The 23,651-nt window shown below is 33.7% G+C and overlaps 1 protein-coding gene across 2 annotated transcripts in view; it reads right to left on the bottom strand.

Annotated features, from left to right (window-relative positions):
• The window catches only part of LOC130898121 (1-phosphatidylinositol 4,5-bisphosphate phosphodiesterase epsilon-1-like), a 326,140-nt gene that overhangs the window by 126,346 nt on the left and 176,143 nt on the right, over positions 1-23,651 (bottom strand). For both annotated transcript variants that reach the window (XM_057807182.1, XM_057807181.1), the window contains exons 5-6: positions 18,258-18,391; positions 5,584-5,718 (exon numbers count right to left, since the gene is read on the bottom strand). In XM_057807182.1, the coding sequence (XP_057663165.1) occupies positions 5,584-5,718; positions 18,258-18,391 (269 nt within the window). The remainder of the gene's footprint in view (positions 1-5,583; positions 5,719-18,257; positions 18,392-23,651) is intronic.

The raw sequence follows: 23,651 nt of genomic DNA, 5'->3' as shown, positions 1-23,651 counted from the left end.
TCAAGAAGATTTGACAAGTGTGTGGTTTAATGAACAGTTTTTCCACCACGGTCAGTAATCGTTGGACAACAAGATATCAAATAGTATAAGAAGAAGAAGAAGCTCAAATTTTAGCATTTATGTCTGAAAAAAAATATTCCTATTTCTGTCAGCGATCGCTAAAAAGGCCCAACAAACAAAGAATTGCTTACTGTTATTAAAGATTTAAAGTTAATCTTTGGAACTCTAGTCCAAACGCTTCTCACTATAGAGATACTTTGAAATTGAAATGTTTTTTTGTTTTACTTGCAAAGAATTTATTTTCCTTTATGGTTTTTGCTTTGAAATTCCGTTTTCCAGAAAAAAAAACGAATGGGGTACAAAAAAGGCTCAGTTTACGTCTGGTACCCTGTTTAAACCAAACTTCCTCATAGGCAGGTTCATTTTACTCGTCTATTCAAGTTTTATGATTCAATATTTAGTTGTAGCAAGTTAACGAGTTTTTGAATTGGACATGTGGTTTTTCCAAAAATTTCCGAATTTTTCTCTCGTCATAATTCTTTTTTTTAAACACTGACAACTTTTTGGAGTCCTCATATAATTCAACCCTTATGTACAAAATTTGGTGTAAATCTGAGACAAAATGTTTTTTTTTCCATTTTCATTCCGTTCCAAAAACTCAAATTCACAGCTTTATAACTCGTCTTGTATAATTAAGGAAAAGGAGGCATATTTTTTTATGATAGTACCTTTGTTCTTCTTTAGATTTCTCCATATTACAACGTTTCAGTTTCTAATCTGTAGATAATATGAATTTTTATGTGGATTTTTTTGAAAAAAAGTATGTGAAAAATAATCAGAAATCAATTATTCGTCGCCGGAGATTCTAAAAAACATTCAAAAAATCCGATTTCCTTGGATTTTACCGAATTTTTCCCTCGTCATAATTTTTTAATTTCTGAAAACTGGCAACCTTGTTGGAATCATCATATCATTAAGCCCCCATGTACAAAATTTGGTCAGATTCGGTCAAATTTTTTTCTCCATAATCTTTTAATCTTTGAAATGTGAAATTCCGTACCAAAAGCTCAAATTCCAAGCTTTATAACTCGCCTTGTATAATTAAGAAGAAGGAGGCATATTTTTTTATGATAGTACCTTTGTTCTTGTTTAGGTTTCTCCATATTACAACGTTTCAGTTTCTAATCTGTAGATAATATGAATTTTTATGTGGATATTTCTGAGAAAAAGTACGTGAAAAATAATCAGAAATCAATTATTCGTCGCCGGAGATTCTAAAAAACATTCAAAAAATCCGATTTCCTTGGATTTTACCGAATTTTTCCCTCGTCATAATTTTTTAATTTCTGAAAACTGGCAACCTTGTTGGAATCATCATATCATTAAGCCCCCATGTACAAAATTTGGTCAGATTCGGTCAAATTTTTTTCTCCATAATCTTTTAATCTTTGAAATGTGAAATTCCGTTCCAAAAGCTCAAATCAAAGCTTTATAACTCGCCTTGAACGATTCCAGATTGTAGTTCCAAGTAGAACCAGAATCAACAAAATTGTCAGCAAGGGTTTTTATAATCTGCAATTGATATTGGAAGAATTATGCAAATAAAACGGAAACAAGAATGCTAAAAAAAGTATGAAATGATATAATATTATTATATAATAATTATCGTGGTCACACTTTAATGCAAAACGTATGGAAACTGTTCTGTCTCCAATTTTATTGTTATGTAATTATTTCTATATAACTAGAGCTGCAAAAAACTAATTTCCTGTCTATGTTCCGCGAGAATATTGAATTACATCTTATGTGAAAGAAAGATAATATGATAAAAGCAGTGATTTGAATTACTAGAAGGAAAGGTAACAGCTAGATTCTCTCTTCGTAGAGTAACAACAATTTCAGCTCTATCTCTTTCCCTTCTCCTAAATAATTAATGAAGACAACATCTCTGGAATCTCAAAACAGCGTGTCTAAGACTTCATTATTTTGATTACTGTCTTGGTAAATATGAAAGTATCAAGTAGTGGGTAGCCACGTCATCTACAGTTTTAATTACGAAACGAAACGTTAGGTTTTCTAATCTAACCTTGGTATGAGCCAAGCCATAATAATTAGTTGGTTCTTTTTTTGTCAACAAAAAACGTAGCGTACATGCAATTTAAACGACTATCTAAATACTTCTGTATTGTATTTAATGATAACATGTCAACCAAAAATTCCCTGAACATGCAATTGGTATCATTTGTAAAGCGCAATTTTCATTAACAATTTAATTAGATAAATAATGAAAATATTTCCCAATAGATACACGTATTTCCATATTAATTCGTGTTAAGTGGAGAATAATTTTAACAACTCAATTATATTTCAACGATCCAAAACAATGTACAGTACCTTCTAAACTTCGATATAATTCATTATACGAGGGTTATATTATAACTTTAATACCTCAACTTCAAGATGTCAACATTTATTGTCACTTCAATTTTAGCCATTTCGGACGCTTCAAAATCGTATATTTGCTATCGAAATATGATCTACTCTGATTTCATAGTTGGTAAATAAAGTGTGTAGATTTGAAAGTAAACTAGGTTAAATAATAGTATATTACGTAACAAGAGCTGTAAGTAACCCATTACGCACGAAGTGAAAAATTTATATAAATAACGTACTATACTTTTTCTATGCCCATTCATACTTAAGAAAATGTGTCCTATTTTCAAAGAAATTGTATAATGTGCTGCCTACATTTAGGGGTATCACTCTTTCAATCCTAAAATATATAACTAGCTAATGCTAAAAGTTATTATGTTTTTTAATTGACTAAATTTGTGTAAATAGACCAAATACAGTCTCAAGTAAATAAAAATTTCATTGTGATTTAATTAAACTGAGAAGTTTAAGTTTTCTTCCCAAAATGTCAAATGTCATTTACAAGGAATGTTGACGTTTGACGTTTACAGACATGGGCGTAGAAGAATGTCTTATATCTTTGTTGGGTCAGGAAATTTTTAGACATCCCTCGTAGGAATTCGTATACTGGAGAAATTTCAATTTCGTAAGCAATTATTAAACGTTTGGTTTCAGATCCGAAGGGTGGACTTAGCCCACGCGCATCTCACACACATAAACATGTATAAACACGTATTTTGATTTTGTCTCGTGTGGGGTGTATATAGGATGGGTTGAATTTACGACAGAAATTAATGACTTAATGTTTACTAGTTATTAGTTAAATTTGATATAATAGGTAAAAGTGGAATGGAAGTAAAATTGTTTTCATCTTAAACTAATAATGAACGCTGTCAATTAATTATTAGGTTATTATGATTTGAAGGATTGTTATAAAAAAACAATATTTTTTGATATTCACTTGATATTTACTTACTGAGAGAAACGGTTTACCAAAAATTCCTTTTTTCTCATACTGTACTGTAAAGTCGACTTTACAGTACTAATTTGAGTCCGGAAATTGACACTTTACAGTATCTTTGTACTTTACAATACTATAAATTCTCTCAATCCCGTTTGAAATAATTCGGAATAAAAAATCAATTAACATCGATAACTTTTATTCTAATTTTTGTAATGGTGCAAATACTTTGACCAGAAATATTTATTGTAGGAATTACTGGATCTACTTCTTCATTTTCAATAATGCTGGAAGATGTTTGGTTTTGGTATAACACTTGTACAAAAGCTTCACCCACTTGTATCAATCTTGCTATTTTCTTTTTGCTCTCGAAGCATCCTTCCACATATTTTTGAACCACGGATGAACTCTTCTATCTACCATGCCGTTTTAAAACATTAAATATCAGCCCCAGGGATGGCCAACAGCGTTTACGAAATCCTTCTGAAGCAATGTCCGTTGTATTTTTCTGGATGCTGAAGATTGAGGAATTCAGCAATTTTTTTAGGTGCCCCGCCAACTGTGTGTATTCCAGCTCTTTGACCTACGTATATTCCATATCTGTAGCCCACCAAAAGTGCTTTTAGTGAAAGGTATTTACTCAAATTTTTATATTTTATGAACACATTCAAATACTGCACCATCATCATCATCATCATCATCATCATCATTATTCAGCGATATCTCGCCCACTGCTGGACATAGGCCTCCTTCAAATGCTTCCAGTTTTTTATGCTCTGAGCGGTTGCTACCCAATTTGCCCGTATTCTTTTAATATCGTCAGTCCATCTCGTAGGGGGTCTTCCTGGATTTCGTCTGTCTGTTCTCGGTCTCCAATCTAGAATTCTTTTTGTCCATCGGTTATCTTGTATCCTTGCAACATGTCCTGCCCATCGCCATTCTGTCTCAGTATTTGGTCTATGACATTTTCCATTTTACGCTGTGTATTTTGCAATTTAAGTATTGATCTGTCAGGACTGGTAGGACGCATTGGTTAAAGGCTTTTCTCTTAAGGCCGATTGGTACATCTCCTTTGAACACATCTCGCAATTTACCAAACGAAGCCCATCCTAGTGTCGTTCTTCGAGACAGTTCCGTTGTAATTTTTATCTCATGTCCCAGATATATATAACTCTCCACCATCTGAATATCTTTGTTGTCCACATTTAGTGGCTAGCTAGGAACCAAATTAGTCATCATCTCGGTTTTATTGAAGTTTATTTTTAGACCAACTTTCCTTGTTGCCATTTGCAAATCTTGTATCATGTTTTTTGCCTCGCCCAATTCATCAGTTATGAGGACAATGTCATCTGCAAACCTTAGGTGATGTAGCCTTTCCCCATCTATGTTGATACCTTTATGTTCCCACTGTAGTGTTTAAAAAGCATGTTCCATAACAGTAATAAATAGTATCGCCTTGCCTAACGCCTCTTTCTATCTTAATTTTTTCAGTCCTGTTATTTACTGTAAAAACTCGTCGAACATGTGTTTTTGTGTGAGAACCAGTATCCTCTACATCGTCTAGTTTCAAATTTCAAATGTTAATAGTTAATAGTCTTTGTCTAGGGCGTCCCTAATAAATGTTTCAACTTTTTCTATTGTTAGCACCCGACTGGTTTGGATGGTAGTCTACACTTTTTTTTCAAAAGCTATTAACTCAAAATAACGGGAAATGTTGACATTTTCATTCACCATAATCATTGATTTAACCATCTAGTATTTAAACCATAATGCAATTTTATTTGAATTCTCAGCCATTCTTTCGGAAAATATTTGTCCGCCTTTTGTTTACAAGATTATCCTTGTGACATTTCATATTTTAATAAAATGAAATTAATCGATTAGATATCCTTGACTCGGCTCCTTCGTCGCCTCGTCCGTAAACATCTATCTCGTACCGTAATAAATCACTTCTTGGACTTTTAAATAGCTATTCCCGATTTCTTTTTTGATTAAGAGAAAAAGTGAGATCTCTACATGGAAAAATAATTGATAACTAGTAGGAGAACGCTTCGGGAAATCTATAACTCAATAACGAAAATTTCCGTAGCATAATTCCGGTTAATATTTGAACTACCCACGTACATCCATGCGAAAATTTCTGTTAATTGAAATTTTGAAATATTTTTCACATTAAAATCAGTTTCTATGTTTCCATACTTCTCACTTACCTCGTTGAAACGTTTGATCAAAGTCGAAACAGATGATCTTTTCACTGATGTATTACCAGGAAGGCTTTCGGCAGATGTTCCTGTAGCTCCCCCCAAGTCCAAGGTCACCTGACGAAGGTAGTCGATAGGTGGGACCTGAAATAGATTATAAACAAACATAAAAATTACTTATTCAATATTATTGGTTACGTATACCAGCACAGGCTCAGAATATTTCGAATCGGAAGACCTTCTATGCATCAGTTATGAGTTTAAATCTCTAAATTATTCAGTACGGACTAAAGAAAACTCATTGTGCCGTTCGGCTATTGGATATTCTATACGGTAATTGAACACAAAAGGGTTTTGTAGATTTGCAAACTAATTTACAATATTTCATCGAATAATGTACGTTGTTATAGTCTAGTTTTGAGCCGGATTGTGTGTAGTTTAATTGGAGTGCAAGCTGAACAGTCGGTCTACCGACAAAACGAAATAAATTGTCTTTGTTATACGATACACAACGATTACCATGAATACACGAAATAACAAACAAAATGTTCGAGAGAAACCGATTATAATAGTCTTTGAAACAAAAGTTGTGTCAGAAAGACACAGTTAATGAGTTTTAATCGTTTAAATAGTTGAGACTTAACGCTAGTTACGTACGAAATAACAGCTAACGACATATAATAAATGTGATCACTCTGTGGGAACAAGAAGCTTCAATACTTGATTGGCGCAGTCAGTAGGATACGCACGGGATTCGGATGTGAACAGTTTCGCATTATATCGAAAATGAAATTGGAGTTTCTAAACCTTTAGTGCCTATTACGAACTTATAAACTCTCGAGCTAGTGGCAACAGGAGCAGGGAATCATGGAAAAGCACCAGGAGAGTTGACGAACAATCTGTTATTGCCTATTCCTTTTTATAAGGATTTTGGTGAAGACAGTTAAATTCTGTTATGAGCGATATTCATGAAATAATTAACATAATTTCAAATACAGAAATTAGTAACGAAAATAATACCAACACTAAACGGAATACTGATAAACAACCCACCAATTCCTTAAAAATAATAAATTCAACTTTAAATATGCCTTAGACCTAATTAATGATTACCGTTAATTTAATGATGCAAGTATTTCAATCAGTCCAAGAAAAAAGCAGAAATATTAGCAGGTAGTGTTAACAGAGTGGCCTAGATTCACAGAAGCCTTAATAAAATGTTTCGCTGATCATAGAAATGTTGATTGTTTAGTCCAAGACCATTTAAAAACGAAATAAATTTTGTAAGTCGAATTCTAATCCTAACGTAACTTGTTGGAAGATCATTCGCAATCGGATCGTCTATCTGCGTGGGATATTGGACCTTCTAAAACTACCTTCCATCGTCATGTTAAATCAAGCAAAACATTGAGTACAGGTATGTAGTAAACAGCTGCTTTAGCTGCCGAAAGATAATCGGTTTATTAGACGCACTGTTACTTCCGATTAAAAATGAATTTTATTCAGAGATAATTACCGGAACCCGTTGGAATGATAGATCGATTCGAGCGAAAGTCTTGCTCTGTTTCTAGTGGAGTTATGAAAGTTCAGTGTAATTCAAATCTTATGTATCGTCAAATTGCTATTTATTCAGATCTATATTCTGGCGTTGGGAAAATTTTGAATCCATAGGAGATGTTGTAAATGCAGAGCGACAATATTTAGCATCTAAGCAGAAAGAATGATTTTACCAAGGTCTCAAAGAGCTTTCTGAACGTTGGGATGAAATCAAAGAATATTCGGCTTTTCATGGCTATCGACATTATTCTACAACGAATGTATAAATATGGTTATTATTCACCAGGAAAAATCAATAGTGGACTATACTTTCTATATAAAAAAATCACACTTTGAACAGATTCTAATGTTTTAAGTTTATTCTATAGTACCTATAGTTTGAATTTAAAGCATAATGTTTGTTAAATATTATTAAGAAATCTTGAATTCATTTTGTTTGTCATCCTCGTAGTCTTCGGCCACCGACGTTCTCTTACAGCCTTCTTGTCGCTTAAGAGCAGTAATATCTCCTCCTGGATCAACCAGCAAAATTAAGGTGTTGCTACCTAATTTTGACGAAGGTCAGCATACAACGTGAATTTTATAGCAGCTCCTGTTTGAGTATGGTAATTATAAGGTTGATTCAAGGTCATGAGGGTCTTCTCATTAGATTCCCTTAGTGCTACAAGCACCCATTATGCCAATGATCAATGCAACCTCAAAAAAATCGTTCAATAGAGACAGGAAGAAAATATATTTTATGATCAGATTCAGAATCTGAATCAGAAGAGTGGTATTTGTCTGGTATGTGGTGAAGCTTACACAGATTCAAACGAAGAAGATTGGGTCGAGTGTGTCATTTGTAAGATGTGGGCACATGTGGAATGTGTTACTAGAGACACTATATATCTTTTATTTGTATTAATTGTAGTTCAGATGAAGACCCAATGTAATTATAATGAAACCAACCAAATGTTGATTCTGTTGTGAGTGCAATACTTGGATGGATAGATCTCAAAAAGAGATAATTACGAAGCATATCTTAAATATCATCATAATCATCATCAAGCTTTTCAATCCTTTGGATTTTATAACAATTGCTTATAGCGCTTTAAGATCCTTTTTTGAGGTGGATTACTCCTCGTTTCCTATTTTTGTTTTCTTTATATCATTTGCCTTCGGTTCCGGCATTCTGCCCTCCCGTTCTCTATATTAAGTCCTCCTCTATTTCGTTTCTCCAAGTCTTTCTCGGCCTGCCTTTTCTCCTTGGCCTCGATGGGGTCCATTGTGCTATAATTGGACCTGTTATAGTTCTCATTATCTTTCTCTCGGTTCTTTCAAGTTCTTCTTCTTCCCTTTTTATTGATTACTCTTGTTTCCATCGCATACGTGATTACTAGTCTTATTAGTGTATTTGTATTGTACATTTTTTAGATCATGTTCTGTTTTTTTATAAGTTTTTGTTTCTTCCATAGGCTTGATAGCCTTTTTGTATCCTTTTCTCTATCCTGTCTCTGGTTGTTTGTCCCAACGTTATTCCTAGATAGGTCGATACTGTTTAAAAATTGTATTTGTTAGTTTTCAGTTGGTTTGCACTCTCTTTTTTCTGCATTTATTTCCAGTCCGTAATTTCTTGCTTCTTCTTGATCGCTCTTATTAATTCCCTCTATTCATTTGATATGATATTTACATCATCTGCAAATGCTACTATCTGTATTGCGCCTGTGAGATTGGGTCTTCCTGTTTGACGCCTTCATTTGTGTGTATCTTTTCTGATGTTGTACCTTGGAATCTTACTTTAATGTCACTCTCATTTAATATTATTTCTATCAATTTTCTTGGAATTCCTTGACTTTGTAGCTCTTCTATTATTTTGTATCTTTTTATTGAACCTAAAGCACTTCTAAAGTCAATAAAAACTATATGTATTTCTCTTTCAGATTCCACTGTCTTTTCTATTATTTGGTCTGAAGTGTGGATTGCGTCGATAGTTGATCTTCCTGGTCTAGAGCCGTTTCGATAATCTCCTATTTCTTTCTTTGCTAGTTCTGTCAATCTTTTGCTTATTAAATTTGCTAATATTTTGTAGGCAATATTTAGCGCGGTCATGGCTCTATAATTCTCACATATCTCTTTTTTTCCTTTCACAAATATTGGTGTGATTATGCCTGTGCTCCACTCGTCTGGGATCTTATTTTGTTTCTCTTGGAGATTTATCATCTTATTTCGTCTTGCACCCCATTTTTTTACATTTTACCTCGTCCTCTTCTTCCTCTGACACCGTTATTTCTTTATTATCTTTGATTTTTTCTTTCTCGTTTAGTCTTTCTCTATAATATTTTCTTCTTATAATTCCTATCTCTTGTGGGTGATGTTCTATTCTGACATCTTTCGCTTTTACCCCTCTTGTATATTTACTTGTATTTCCATTATTCTTTTTTCTTTTATAAATTGCATTTTGCTCTATTTCTATTCCTTCCATATTCGTCCCTACTTTGTTCATCGTTTTTGTACTCGCTCTGTTTTTTTTTCTGTTCTCTTGACTCCTCACATTCTTAGTCATACTATTCTTCATCTTTCTTTTTTCCTTTCTCCCTGTTTAGTGTCACTTCTGCCGTTCTTGAGATTTTGTTCTTATTTCTTTACACGTTTCATTAACCTCTTTTTTGTCTATTGAGTTATTTTCGTTGATCCTCATATATTTTTCTTGATATTTTATCCTAGTCTCTTCTATTTTTTGTTTTTTATTATAGGTATTGTTGTTTTTTTTTTGTCGTTACTACTACGCCCCGGTAAACGTTACAACTTGCACCAAGCACGAGGTAAATTGTAAGACCGCTCTTCTTCTAGAAAATAATTGATTGTAAAATAATGACCAATAGTTTATGGTATTATTTTTACTTGATTTGGTAGAGGAAGAGTTACAGCATCCATCCATCTTTATTTGGTAACGATTGAATCAATGGGTCTCAAGATATAGTAGTTTTCATGTTACAAGCCTTTCGTTTCCCTACACACATCATCTGGACCTTTAATCATGAATTTATGTGATTGTTTTTAATTTCTTCGGTTTGATAGTCATCTCCTTTTATTTAATTTTATGTTGATTTTCCAGTTTCCACAATTTCCAGCAACTTAAAGTTCATCATCAACACTTTTATGAACTATTAATACGAGATATGAACCTTTAATATTTTAGTGAATAGTGAAGTGGTGTAGTAGAATGTAGAATTGATATCATTGCTAAATTCGATATCTAATGGGAATGTATATATTATAACATGGTTGGGAAATGATTAGAACCAATATTGCACATTGCTTTCCTCAAATAAACCAATTTTATACCCCCCAATTAATATTTATCACATATTCCACGAATTTTGGAACCTTTTCAAGTGAATAATGATACTTCGGAGCGCTATAGGGTCTATTTCCATCAAAGGAAAATTTATTTAATCCAATTCTGATGTGTTCTGGCAAAACTTGACGCTCTCTTGTGATCGAAGGTTTATTGATTTCGATTATTATTTAACTTGGCTTCATATAAACTCTCCCATCTTGGAGAATGTGTTATCTTAGGAAACTGTGGGTAATTTAATTTGTGTAACGTTTACCTTGTTCTGGTATTGCCATTCCTAACTAAAGACAATATCGCATTGAAAATTCTCCGTTCAGCAAAAATTATATTCCATTCTTTATAATTTTTTTTTAATTATATAAATAGTGTTTAAAAAAACTTATAACAGTGTCTATTACAAATTGTGAGAGTATTTTAATGTTTAAATGCCCAAATGGAAGGCTGGTGGCACTATTTTGTGTGCTTGAATCACACACGTCTTTGTTTGGCTAGAACCGCTTTACCAATGCACGAATATTTAACTTTCTGCTCGAAAACGCTCAAAAGGTGCCTAATTTTCATAGAATAGAATGGTTCACCTCCTTTCAATTCAACATGAAGACGAAAGAGTTTGCAAACATCACAATAAACCATACAATATTCCAAATGGACTACCTGCTGGTCCGAAACGAATCTCCGTTGGATGCGGGAGATCCAACATCAGGTCGTTGGTCTGTTAATTATTGGTGTGGAATTCAAAGCGGGTAGTTGAGGTGAAAAGCTATTTAAACTTATTAGAAAACGAATTGTGAGTAAGAACATACAGAGAAGCAGATGCGGACAACGACAATTTTTTAATAACCGCACAAATAGCACTTAATAGTAAACAAGAAAAGAAAAATCAAAGGATCGGATGGAGAAGAAAACTATAGGTAGGAAAGCTCATAGATTATAGAACAACAAAGAAAAAATACGAAGAAGATCAACAGAGCAGAACATCAGAGCTATAATATTAATGAAAAATGGAAACATTTAGAGAAAACCATAAAGAAGGGGGCGAGTAAAATAATGAAGCAGAGAAGAGAAAACGAGCCAAACAGGAAATGTTACAGGCCGGTACAAATAATAATAAAAACAATGTATGAAGAGCAAAGAAAAACAACGAAGAAGACGTGCAGAGCAAAGAAACGCTAAGAAATGGAGAGCAGAATTAAACGCATTGAAGAAAGTTTTCCATACAAAAAATAAGGAGGAGAAATGATAAAAGATGAGATAGAAATGATATAAAGATGGGAAGAGCATTTCAACGAAACATTAAACGCAGAAAACGAAGCTGGGCAATGAGAGGAGCTCAAAATCCAAGATTGGAATAAGATCGAAAATATATTTCCACCAACAAAGGAGGAAATACTAGAAATAATTCAGGGGCTAAAAAAGAGGAAGAAATAGAGAGGCAGAATTAATCAAGTATGCTGGAGCTGCACTGAAGACCAGAATATATCATTTAATAAGCAGTATATAGAAACAAGAGACAATACCAGAAACGTGGAAAATGGCAATACACAAGAAAGGAAAAGGAATGATTGAAGAAGCAACTACTAGGTATATAAAACCTACAAAATTTTGACTAAGGCCATAGTTAAAAGTTTGAGAGTATATGGAGGAAATGCAGTCTCAGATCACATATTAACTCTGAGGCAAACACATGTATGTATGAATACGATCTGCCAATTTATTTGAATTTCCAAAAAGTTTACGATACTGTGAACAGAAACCGTTTGTACAGCATTATGAACGATCTTAGAATTCCAAAAAAGTTTTACGAACATATAAAAACGAAGGTAGAGGCAAATCAAAGAATATCAACATGTTACCTGATTAACACAGGACTAAAACAGGGAGATTCTTTATCAGTACGTTGTTCAATGGAGTATTAGAATGGATAGAACGTGAAATCGGTTTGAACAGAACGGGGCTTAAGAAAACCTGCAGAACCTTCATAAAAATGGCAGTCGATGAAGATAAATCGTTGTTCATGATAATGACAACACCACAAAAGAAAAGAGCAATGAGAAGTTTGTCAATACAACTGAACGAAATGAGCTTGGAATGAGTTCAAAGTTATTTGCATTTTAGGGTGGTTATCAAGGACGACGTCGACAAGGAAGAAAATCTGGAAGCAAGCATGACGAGGGAAGTAAACAATTGGGAGCGCTGTACGAGATAATAAGTAAGGCGAAGCTAGATCTACACAAAACAATAATAAAACTGCTACGGAAGCGAAACGTGGATTCTTAACAACACAGAGAAAGTTAGATATATGAGAAAAAAAATACTTAGAAGGATACTATGCGGTAAAAAGGAGGGATATGTATGGCTGAGGAGAACAAATAATGGAATAAGGAATATATTTGGAGACCCAGAACTTGGCAAAATAATAAGATCCAAAAATATAGAGTAGATTAGTCATGGAGACATGTTGGTTGCCAGGCACATTATTCCATATGTGTTCGGCATTTTTTAACTCGAATTTACCCTGAAAGGTGGATGGGACGTGGAAGTTTATTTATTTGGTCACCCATATATTCAGACCTAATTTGTTTAGATTTTTATTAGTGGGACCGAATGAAAGATCTCGTTTACACTAATAGACCCACGACAAGATATGATATGATATGAATACGACAGACAATACGAAGTATTTTAATGCAAAAATTGAAATTGCTGTCCTATACACTACTCGGCGACATTTTAAACATCCAGAACGCCTTTGCTTACGTAGTTAGTTATTTGTCCTCATTGTTAGTGATATTAGTTTTACATTTAGATATTACCATCTATGCCCGAGAACTATAGAGGAATAAATCTACTATGCACAACGCTGAAATTAACCACAAAGATAATAACAAATAAAATAAATGAATGTATCTCACTAGCAGATGAACAACAGGGTTTCAGATCGGGAAGATCCTGCACGGACGCAATATTTGTCATAAGACAAATAACGGAAAAATCGATCGAATATAATCGACCAGCCTTCATGTGTTTCATTGACTTGCAGAAGGCCTTCGATCGAATACAATTAAAAGACATAATACACCTTCTTTATGATAGACAGATACCATATAATGTCATTAAAATAATCGAAAATATATACTCAAAAAATACAATCCAATCAAAAATAAATGATGACCTAACTGAACAGATACCTGCAAATAGGGGCATTAGGCAAGGGGACTCTCTCAGTCCGCTCCTATTTAACATAGTGATGGATGAAATCATAAAACAAGTACGCAAACTAAGAGGATACAAAATGGGAAATAAAGAAGTCAAAATCCTGTGCTATGCAGACGATGCGGTACTGTTGGCGGAGAACGAGGACGATCTGCAAAGGCTACTGTACCAATTTAACAAAACAGCAAAAAAATTCAATATGATAATATCAGCGGCAAAGACAGAATCAATGGTTACTTCCAAGACACCGATCAGATGTAAGCCTTTGGTGGATAACAAAATAATACACCAGGAAATGAAATTTAAATATCTGGGAATCGAAATATCTGGACACGGAGACGTGGAGACGGAAGTAAGAAACCAAGCTACAAGAGCCTCAAGAGCAGCAGCATACCTAAATGACACAATCTGGCGAAATAAATACATTCGAAGTGAAGCAAAAGCCCGCATATACAAGACCGCAATCAGACCTATATTAACCTATGCAGCAGAGACCCGACCTGAGACCTCTAAAACGAAACGGATATTGGAGACTACAGAAATGAAAATAGTTCGAAGAATAGCGGGAAGAACACTAATGGATAGAGAAAGGAGTGAAAACATAAGACGAACATACGGGATAGATAATATCAATGACTGGGTACTGGATAGAAAGAAGCATTGGAAGACCTAGGAAAAGATGGAGTGACAACCTCCCAGGTGACTGAGCCGAGGCAATGACGTGAAGAAAAACAGGCAATGATGCCTATACACAGCAGGAAGAAGAAGAAGATATTACCATCTAGGGGTTATTATGAGAACTGTTTATATTACTGAAGGTAGTCCAATGTCAGAACTTTCGATTCAAAATAAATTCCGTTTGGGTGAATTCTCGCCGTTTAAACATTTATTAAGATATCTTGGAACAGAAAAAAGATATCGACGCTATTTTAATGTTTGTTTCTAAAAGATTCACTCCAACTTTTATGCTCCTATTTAAACTTGACAAGAGAAATCACATTATCTGAAATATATGGAATAACGCCCTCTAGCATACACAAGCTCTTTCATCTTGTTCATAAAAATCGGCTTCTTCAATTTTATATTTACAAATACGCCCTAAAGTGGTGGATCTAAAATTCTGAAATAATTTCCACGTGTTTCTCGGGGTTTTTTTATTATAATTATTTTTCCCCGAAGCCATGATCCTTTTTTCAAATATGGCCGACAGCCGTTGTAAACTGCCCATCGATACACTGATCGCAGTAAGTTGGGCACACAAGGATTTTTTATAATTGTATCAAAAAATTGTTAAATAACGGATATAATTCCGAATTCCAAAATTTTCATTCTTCATAGTAGTTGTTACAAAATTTACATATAATGTTGATTTAAATACGATACATACATATTTTCACTTCATTTTAACGTCGAAATCTGATTGTTTTGTGATGAATGTTTGGTATTGTATGCACGATGTTATTTCCCATACAATTATATGAAATGTTACTGATGTCTGGCCAACTTAAATGTTAAATATACTTCATCAAACTTCATGAAAATAACAAACCCAAATTCTGTTTATGTTGGTTGGTATATTTCGATTAAAAACCGTTATTTCAATATTGAGTATATATATTAATCAAAAACCAGATCGATATTGACATGTTTGTATATATTTTAACAAGCATTTGATTCAATCAATAAGAAAAATATGAGGAAGACTCCGAGAGACCAAGGAATAGAAACGAAACTTAACGACTGAATAAAATGACTATAAAAGAATCAAAAGCTAGTGTGCTGATGAACAAAGAAAAAACTGAAGATTTCCTAATGAAGTAGGTCAAATAATAGCAAACACACACACGACAGAGTCCTAATTACAAAAAGAAGAATTAGCAACTAATAAAGCATACCAAGTAAATAAAAAGATGTTAAACACATCGAAACAATGATAATACCGATTCTAATGGATAGCGCAGATGGAAATGACGAAAAGAGAAGCGGAAAAAAAGGTTATAAAAAAATATTAGCACCAATCAATATTGATGAAAATAAACATAGACTACGTGTGAATTATGAGGAGCTTGAAAGTTAAGACATAGAGCATTTGTGTCGAGCAGGCGAAGACCCGATAGATTCCAAAACGCTAGATTGGAATCCAGGAGGGAAAATAAAAGAAATGTGGAGATCGAAGTGGTTACAAGAAGTAGATGGGGACCTGAGTAGAATGGGAATCAAGTGATGGAAATAAAAGACTATTGAAAAAGAGTAGAGAGATAATGGGGATTGATCCACCCCACAGAAAAGATCTAGAAAGTATTAAGCGACTCACCCTCACAAGGGATGTACAGATAGTGATTCAACGTATCTTAATAGCCATTGAATTAAAGTAAAAAAACAAATCAAACCTGAATTTGTTCTCAAAACAGGTATAATTGATTGGGAAAATTGTTTCAAATTAACAGTAAAAGCCTTATTTGTAATATATTGATAATTTAATGGAAGACTATGTTAAAGCAACTGAAAAATAAATTGAACAATCATAAACTGAAGTAAAACCAAGCCAAAAGATATTACGATACTTAGAAACAAATGAAACTGATTAATAAACTGAAATAAAAATTTGAACTTCCTCAATTTTTCACTTCTTAGACCTTTTTATATGTTTTTTTGATAAATTGTCTCAATTTTAGGTCTCTTTCAATATGAAATTAGTGTCAAAATACAGGTAAAAAATTTACGTTTCGTCCTATTCTGATATTTATCAAAATATGACTTGAATAATCAAAGCCCCCCCGAGAATGTATGTTAAAATATGTTTCTTAGTAATGTCAAATATTGTACATTTCACAAAATTTGACTCGAATTTATCCAGACCAATGAATAAACCACACAACTAACTTACTACTATATTAATAAACATCAATCATTACTTTTGATTTTTACATAAAAAATATTTAAAAATAGCTTTCTCTGTTTTATTATTTTTTGATAAACTTTAAAGAAATGCTCTATAAATACAATTTTCATCGTATTGATGACCTTTTAATCTAATTTCTAAATACTGACATGTTTGTCCTATGTAAACAGCGTTTCAATCTTTTGTTATTTGGTATTTCGATAAGTAAATTAATCAAATTAATTTAAAACATTTAAATTTATTACAGAATAATCAAAATTGTTTTTTGTTGTTTTCACTTATTTAGTTGATAAACTGGATTGGATAACAAAGCCTTTAATTTGAATGTTTATCAATTGATTAAGCAGAAATTAACTGAAAACCACTGAAATAATGAAATAATAGTAATTAACCATATGAAAGCCCAATGAAATCAAAACGAGAATTATAACTGTGAAATTGAAAATGATTAAATTATACTGTGACATTTAAAAATGTTTACACCCAAAAAGCGCAACTTCTTGATTTTGCGTAACATCAAGACCATATTTAGAGCTGCGATTGAGGTGGAATTGTGATCTATCCAGATCTGGGTTTATTCTATCGCCTTAACTGTTTCTGCAATGTCATTCATGTATGTGGATAGAAGAGAAACATGAAGACAACTCATAAATCACTTAGTGTCGAAATTGGTACTATCTATAGTTTTTCCTTAGCCAAATAAGGCCGTTTTTACTCGATTTCTTCTCTTAAACGTTCATTTTTCATGATAGTCAATAAAATTATCTCGCGTATTCCATAAAACCGACGCCATGATCTTGCTTGCAGATGGAACGATCTTTGCCTTCTTTGCAGCCGGTTCTCCCTTTTCAGTTCATTGTTTTGATTGTTGTTTTGTTTCTGGTGTGAAGTGATGGACCCACATTCCCTCCCTGGTTATAATATAGCTTTATTTCTGTTAAACACTCGATGAAAAAATCTTCACGACGCTGTATTTTGAGCAAACGCGGCACCCATTTAGCGCACAGCTTTCTCATGTCCAAATTTTCAGTTGATATTCGAAGTACCGCACTTGTTGAAATACCTACTATGTCTGCTAGCTCGCCCACTTTCAGTCGACGATCATCCAGTATCACTTAGTGGATTTTTCTCAACCTTTCTGGAGTCGTCACCTCCTTTGGTCGATCACTGCGATGCTGATCATTGCAGGTCGTACGTCCTCATTTGAACTCTGCTATCCAATATTTTACTGTTGACAACGAAGAAGCAGTCTCACCCAGAGTAGATTCAAGTTCAGCTTTTATATTGGTTCGGTTAAGGCTGGTATTTTTCACGCAACTACCGCCATCTCAGGTACTTCTTGGATCATCTTCATATCTCCAGCAGACTTTCGTAGGTTTTCTTAAATGTCTATGTGAATAAACTAAAACAATACTCCAATAAAAAGAGAACATTCGTCAATAAATGGGAGACAAACTTGGGACATGTTTTGGGGACTTGGGGACACCAAGTTTGAAGATTAACAGCAGCGAAATGACGACTACTAAGAAGATATCGTTTTCAAATATTCCACTATATCATTTCTAATGAGAAATTGTTTGATTACAATGTTTTTTTCAAAAATTTAGTCTACATAATATGATGAAGTAATTGTCAATTTCAGTCACTCGTAGAGATTGGAAACTAATTGAATACCTGATAAAAAAGCTGATATTCAGTATCGGCCAGGCGAAGGGCAACCTCTTCAGGGAAGTGGAGCAACTCCCGCAACTCCTCCAGCTCTGCGCAGTAACTTGTCTGCGCTGCGAGAGGAATCCCTTTCTCCAGCTCTATAACAAATCAAACAAAAATTTTATTGAGGCTACACTGATAATTAAAGTGTTTATATATTTATTTATTCTTTTTCAATAGATATGTGAACAAAAGCCATACAAGATCTCCTAAAAGTACATTTCTCTTCAGTGAACAATCAGAGTCATTGTCATGATCAGTGACAGATTATTTGACAATTAATTTGAGTTCAGTTGAAGTAGAAATATACTTAATGTTTTTGCAGTTGATTGAGAATAGAAAGAGCTACCATTATTGCCAAATTGGAAGATGGCTGATTTATCAGACTGGCAACTCATCTAGGTCTTAATGCCAGTACCGTAGTCAGAGTGAAGAAGTTGATAACTTGGAAAATATTGCAACAGGCGTCAATAAACAGAAGTGTACTTGGTTAAATCAAAGATATGATTTTATAAATAAAGTGCCTCAAATTTGACCACATATATAAAGAGTTGATGTAGAAGTTCAATCTCGATGTTTCCATTTAATTTGGACAAGTAAAGTTGACAATATTGTTTAAAAACAGTGCTCTTAAGTTTCTATTATAGTGCTAGCACCTATGTTAATTGGTTACGAGTTTATTTTTTTCCAAATAAGATAAACGGTGAATTGTTAAGTTAAATAACGAAAATATCGATTTGTTGAAAAGCGCCAAATCAAATCATTGAGATAGAGAATGCAAGAAACCGGCGTCGTGAACTCAAATTTTATTATTCAGACTGAGTATAACAAAACAAAATTTAATTTTGACTTCCTTGGTATAAAAAACTCCGTGAGCAATTATGCATAAACTTAGCTGTATCCATGGCAAACTTGAATAAGGCATAAAACGGCACTACTTTCAGCGTTTGTGACCTTCAGGAACAAAAGGAGCAGAAAAATAACACAGACTGTGAAATTGAGTAAGGTCACTCGACAACTTTTTGCTGTAGTTACACATTTTTCTGCCCTACAAACTGAAATGTCTATTAACCCTAGAACGACCAAGGTTTGGCCACCTTGAGACATTTTTTTTGTATCTTCTTTAAATTTTCAAGAAAAAATTCTACATTGATTCTAGGTCAATACTGTTTGTACCACGTGAACATGAAATGCGTAGTACAACGTCGTACTTTTTCAATTAAACTCAAAATCGGTTGGTTCAAAAATACCATGCCTTGGTCCAACACACTCTTACTGTTCTGTTTTCAACTTAAAACCCGCCTGTGCGCGTTGCTGACACATTTTTTGGGTAGTGAATTCACAAATAATAGTAATAATAGTTTGTTTTTTATACAATTCTTCAAACAAGTGCAATTATGAGTCGATATCTCTCTCAAAGCGAACTTGAAGAAGAAGTGGAAAATATTTCGGACTCTGAGGTTATGGAGTGCGACGAATCCTCAAGTGATAGTGATGAGGAAGATCATGTTAGTGAATTAGGTGAAGCTACGTCTAATGAAGAAGAAGAGGTTCCAGATTTATCGTTAGACAACTCTAACAAGACACGATTTGTTGCGAAAAATGGTAGGGTATATATAGAAGATGTACATCGAATTTCACGTCGATACGGTGGACCAGATGGTCAGAAAGAACTCTTCAAAAAGACCAAAAAGAAGATGGTCCATGTCTGTATTTTTCACTCTAATTGATATTACGGCATTCAATGCCTACACAATGTTTATTGAAAGCATACCAGCTTGGAATAGCAACAAAACAAATCAGAGGCTGATCTTACAAGAACTAGTACATAATACTGGAAATGGAGTCAATACTTGGTAAAAAGTTGCAAAATTTTTCTGAACAACATAAGAATGCAGCAGGAACAACAGGAGAGACAGTTATATCCAAAATTGGTACGACATGAAACCAAAAATAGCTTCCCAGGGTTACAAAAGCTAATTCTGACAAGCCCTTCATGGGACCCGAACCCTTCTGTGGTATCAGCTACAGAACAATGGAAAAAACGCTAGAAAAGAAGGTAGATTGGAGGAAAACCAATTTTTGGGATAACCTAATAGGTCTAATACGGGTAAAAACTCTCCTGGGTAACTGTAACCAGAGTAGACCTGATGAATGTATCAACCTAAGGAAGAACAGACTACGAATACTAACAGGAGTTCTATCGATGCACCGTTGCCTTAAAAAATACCTAAAGATGATAGACGTAGCAGATAATGAGGTAAGCCGATTTTGTTTTGTACACAGGATGAAGCCTGTATCCACTCCAGAGCAGTATTCCTGGGATGAAATAGAAGACGAAGATCTCTGGCAATTGAAGCCATTCCACATTCTAGCCTCTTTAAAAGGAGAGGGCTCAATGGAAATGGGATAATAGATCCTTTGGGTCGCAGTATATACGAGACCCCAAATCTATATATACATACTTATACATACAGGGCTGAACTTAATTTTGGTTTTATTGGCGATTAAGGTTGTATTAAAACTGATTATGCAGAGACTTAGCTGGAGCTGTAACAACAGTACTTTCAGCGTTTCCCATCTTCAGGAAAAAAAGGAGCAAAAGAATAACCCAGATTGTGAGTGACTCGACAATTTTTTGCAGTATTTGTTCATTTTTTGGAATTACAAACTAAAATTTCTCTCAAAAAAGCTAAAGCTGATGTATTTTTTAAGCCGTAAAGACATTTTTACTTTGGTAGCTTATTTATAAAATCGTCAATGCAGGATTAATTTACTCTTACTTCAAATAAAATATTAAATCAAATAATTGAGCGACCGAGATCAACTGGTTGAAGTAGTTTTATAATTTCACGAGAAAAATATCAAATTCATCGAATTTTGTTATATAATTTACAAAAAGATATTTGTAAAAAATATTTTGCGAAAGTTATAGATGAAGTAATTAGATTTTCACAGACTTTAGGCGCAAAATATAAAGTTTCATACTCGTATTTAGAAACCATCGATATTTTGGTTTTGGACGAAGAAATTAAAGAGGAAGAATATACTTCGGATTCTGGCGATATTAAAGTAGATACAATGGCAGTGAAATTGATTTCTTTAACTCTTTTTCAAGTAAACTAGATCCAAATTCATTTGACGGCTTCCGTGATCATCTAAGATCCTTCATGGATGATGATCTGGGGTTGTTAGAGTTAGGTAACTGGTCTAGACAGCGACGCTTTGGATTTCGTCCGCTCTCGGTTGACGGGAAAAGCAAGAAATCTGATTACCAACGAGAGAAATATTAATGACATAATAACTAAACTTAAACAAGGTATCAAGAGAAGAAAACTGTAGACTTTTATTAGCCAAATTATTCGTCAACATGTGCAGATAAAGCAAAATTGTCAGTACCTTTGTTAATTGGTAATGAGGTGCCTAATATTCGATTATTTGAAAAGTCCATTCAAATCTTACACTTGTTTAATTCAAAATTACAGTGCATAGGGTTAGTTATGAAGTTATAAACACTAATAATGTATCAGAGATACCGTATAAATACGCAGAAATACAAAATTGAGTCGCAGTGGATTCTCATAATTAGGTACTGCGAACCATTCGGAATTATATCTCGTTGCATTTTAAATGGAGTAATTGGTAAAAATGATAAAAACCAGCTATACAATACATAAACTGGGGAATCGTTGAAACTTTTATTGTTTAAACCATTATTTCGAAATGTCGTTTCTGAATCATCATAAAATTTGTAGCTTTGCTATAAAATTGTCCTGTTTTACTATCAATTTCAGAAAGAGAGGAACTGAACTTCACAACATGAAGAAAAATAAAATTTTTCTATGTCAATTCTTACATTTAGTTTTCGTTGCTGGGTTTTATAAACATTTTGTGGGATTATTTCAAAGACAGCAGTTTAAAATAGCTAGATGTGGACAATCTATCAACGGTTCACATAATGTTTATTCAATAATTGCCTCTAGCTCTGGAAATAAACTCAACCCACATCGAACTCTTGAAACCAATCTAATAATTCATTGTATAAAACCGATCTGGTCGTAATTTCTCTCTTTCTATCCCACACTAGATGTTAATTTTTTACGAAATCCAACTTATATGAAGTTTATTATTAAGAGAACTTTCGTTATTCAACTATTCCCCTTGGAGAAAAGCTGCTATATTGCAGCCGTAGTTGAAGAATTTCTGAAATCTCGACATCAATTAGAAACAAATCTCCTGGATATTAACTAATTAGTACCAAAAATCTGGAAGAACTATCAAATAAGGGATTGAAGTATTTAACACAATTGTACAATGCAGTATTGAAAATAGGTTAAGTTTCAATTCTGTGAAAGGTAGCTTAAATCATACCAATCCCTAAACCAGGAAAAATCTACTGAAGAGACTACATATTACAGCCTATTACTTGTGGGTTAAAACCACTGGAAAAATTACTGATAGAGAAAATAGAACCGATTCTAGATATCATACAGGCATCTGACAGAGTTTGGCACGTCACAGTACTAATCCTAAAATCCTACCTGCAATACAGACACTTACAAATCATAATTTAAGTTCACGTCACATCTTTATATCAAATAATGTCCACAGGCCTTAATATTATGTACACAGCTGATATTCCCACACATAACATGTAACTACCTCAACATATAAAGATGACTGTTGCGCTAGAATCTCACCAGGATCCAGCTATGGTCTCTCATATATTGCAGACAAACTTGTGGACTAAAAACTGGAGGTAAAAAGTAAATGAAAATAAATCTGTACATGCTACATACACCTAATGGAGAGGAACCTGCCCAACTGTAATATTAAACGGGCATCTTCTGTAATAAGAAGAGAGTGTAACCTGGAGCACACACATACTAACCAAGCAAAAGCAATTGGGTATAAAACTCAGCAAACTGTACTGGTTAATAGGTCGAAAATCTCAACCAACAATCGACAACAAACTGCTAATATAAAAAGTCACATTAAAACCCATCTGGAGTTATGGTATTCAGCTATGAGGCATTGCATCCAACTCAAATATAGCAATTCTAGAAAGATTTCAATCGAAAGTACTCAATTATTGTAAATAAATGTCTCACTTCTTCCAGAAGTATGCTTAGTGCATTGTAAATCATCTTAATCCATTGGATCTCCAAAAAATATTCTTTCCGCATGGAAACCGATCCCAACACATTAGCTCAACCTCTAATGAGATCTCTCACCCAGCGAAAGATTAGAAGGCATCATCCGTGTGACCTGCCTCACAGATTTTAGTGTCATAGTGATGATTCTCCTACAAGACTGTTTATATTGCCTTACACCATTTGCTTATTGTGAAATTTTACT

The sequence above is a fragment of the Diorhabda carinulata genome, chromosome 9, assembly GCF_026250575.1.
Source record: "Diorhabda carinulata isolate Delta chromosome 9, icDioCari1.1, whole genome shotgun sequence".
In the NCBI taxonomy this organism is placed as follows: Eukaryota; Metazoa; Arthropoda; class Insecta; order Coleoptera; family Chrysomelidae; genus Diorhabda; species Diorhabda carinulata.
This window is presented reverse-complemented; position numbering and strand designations above follow the sequence as displayed.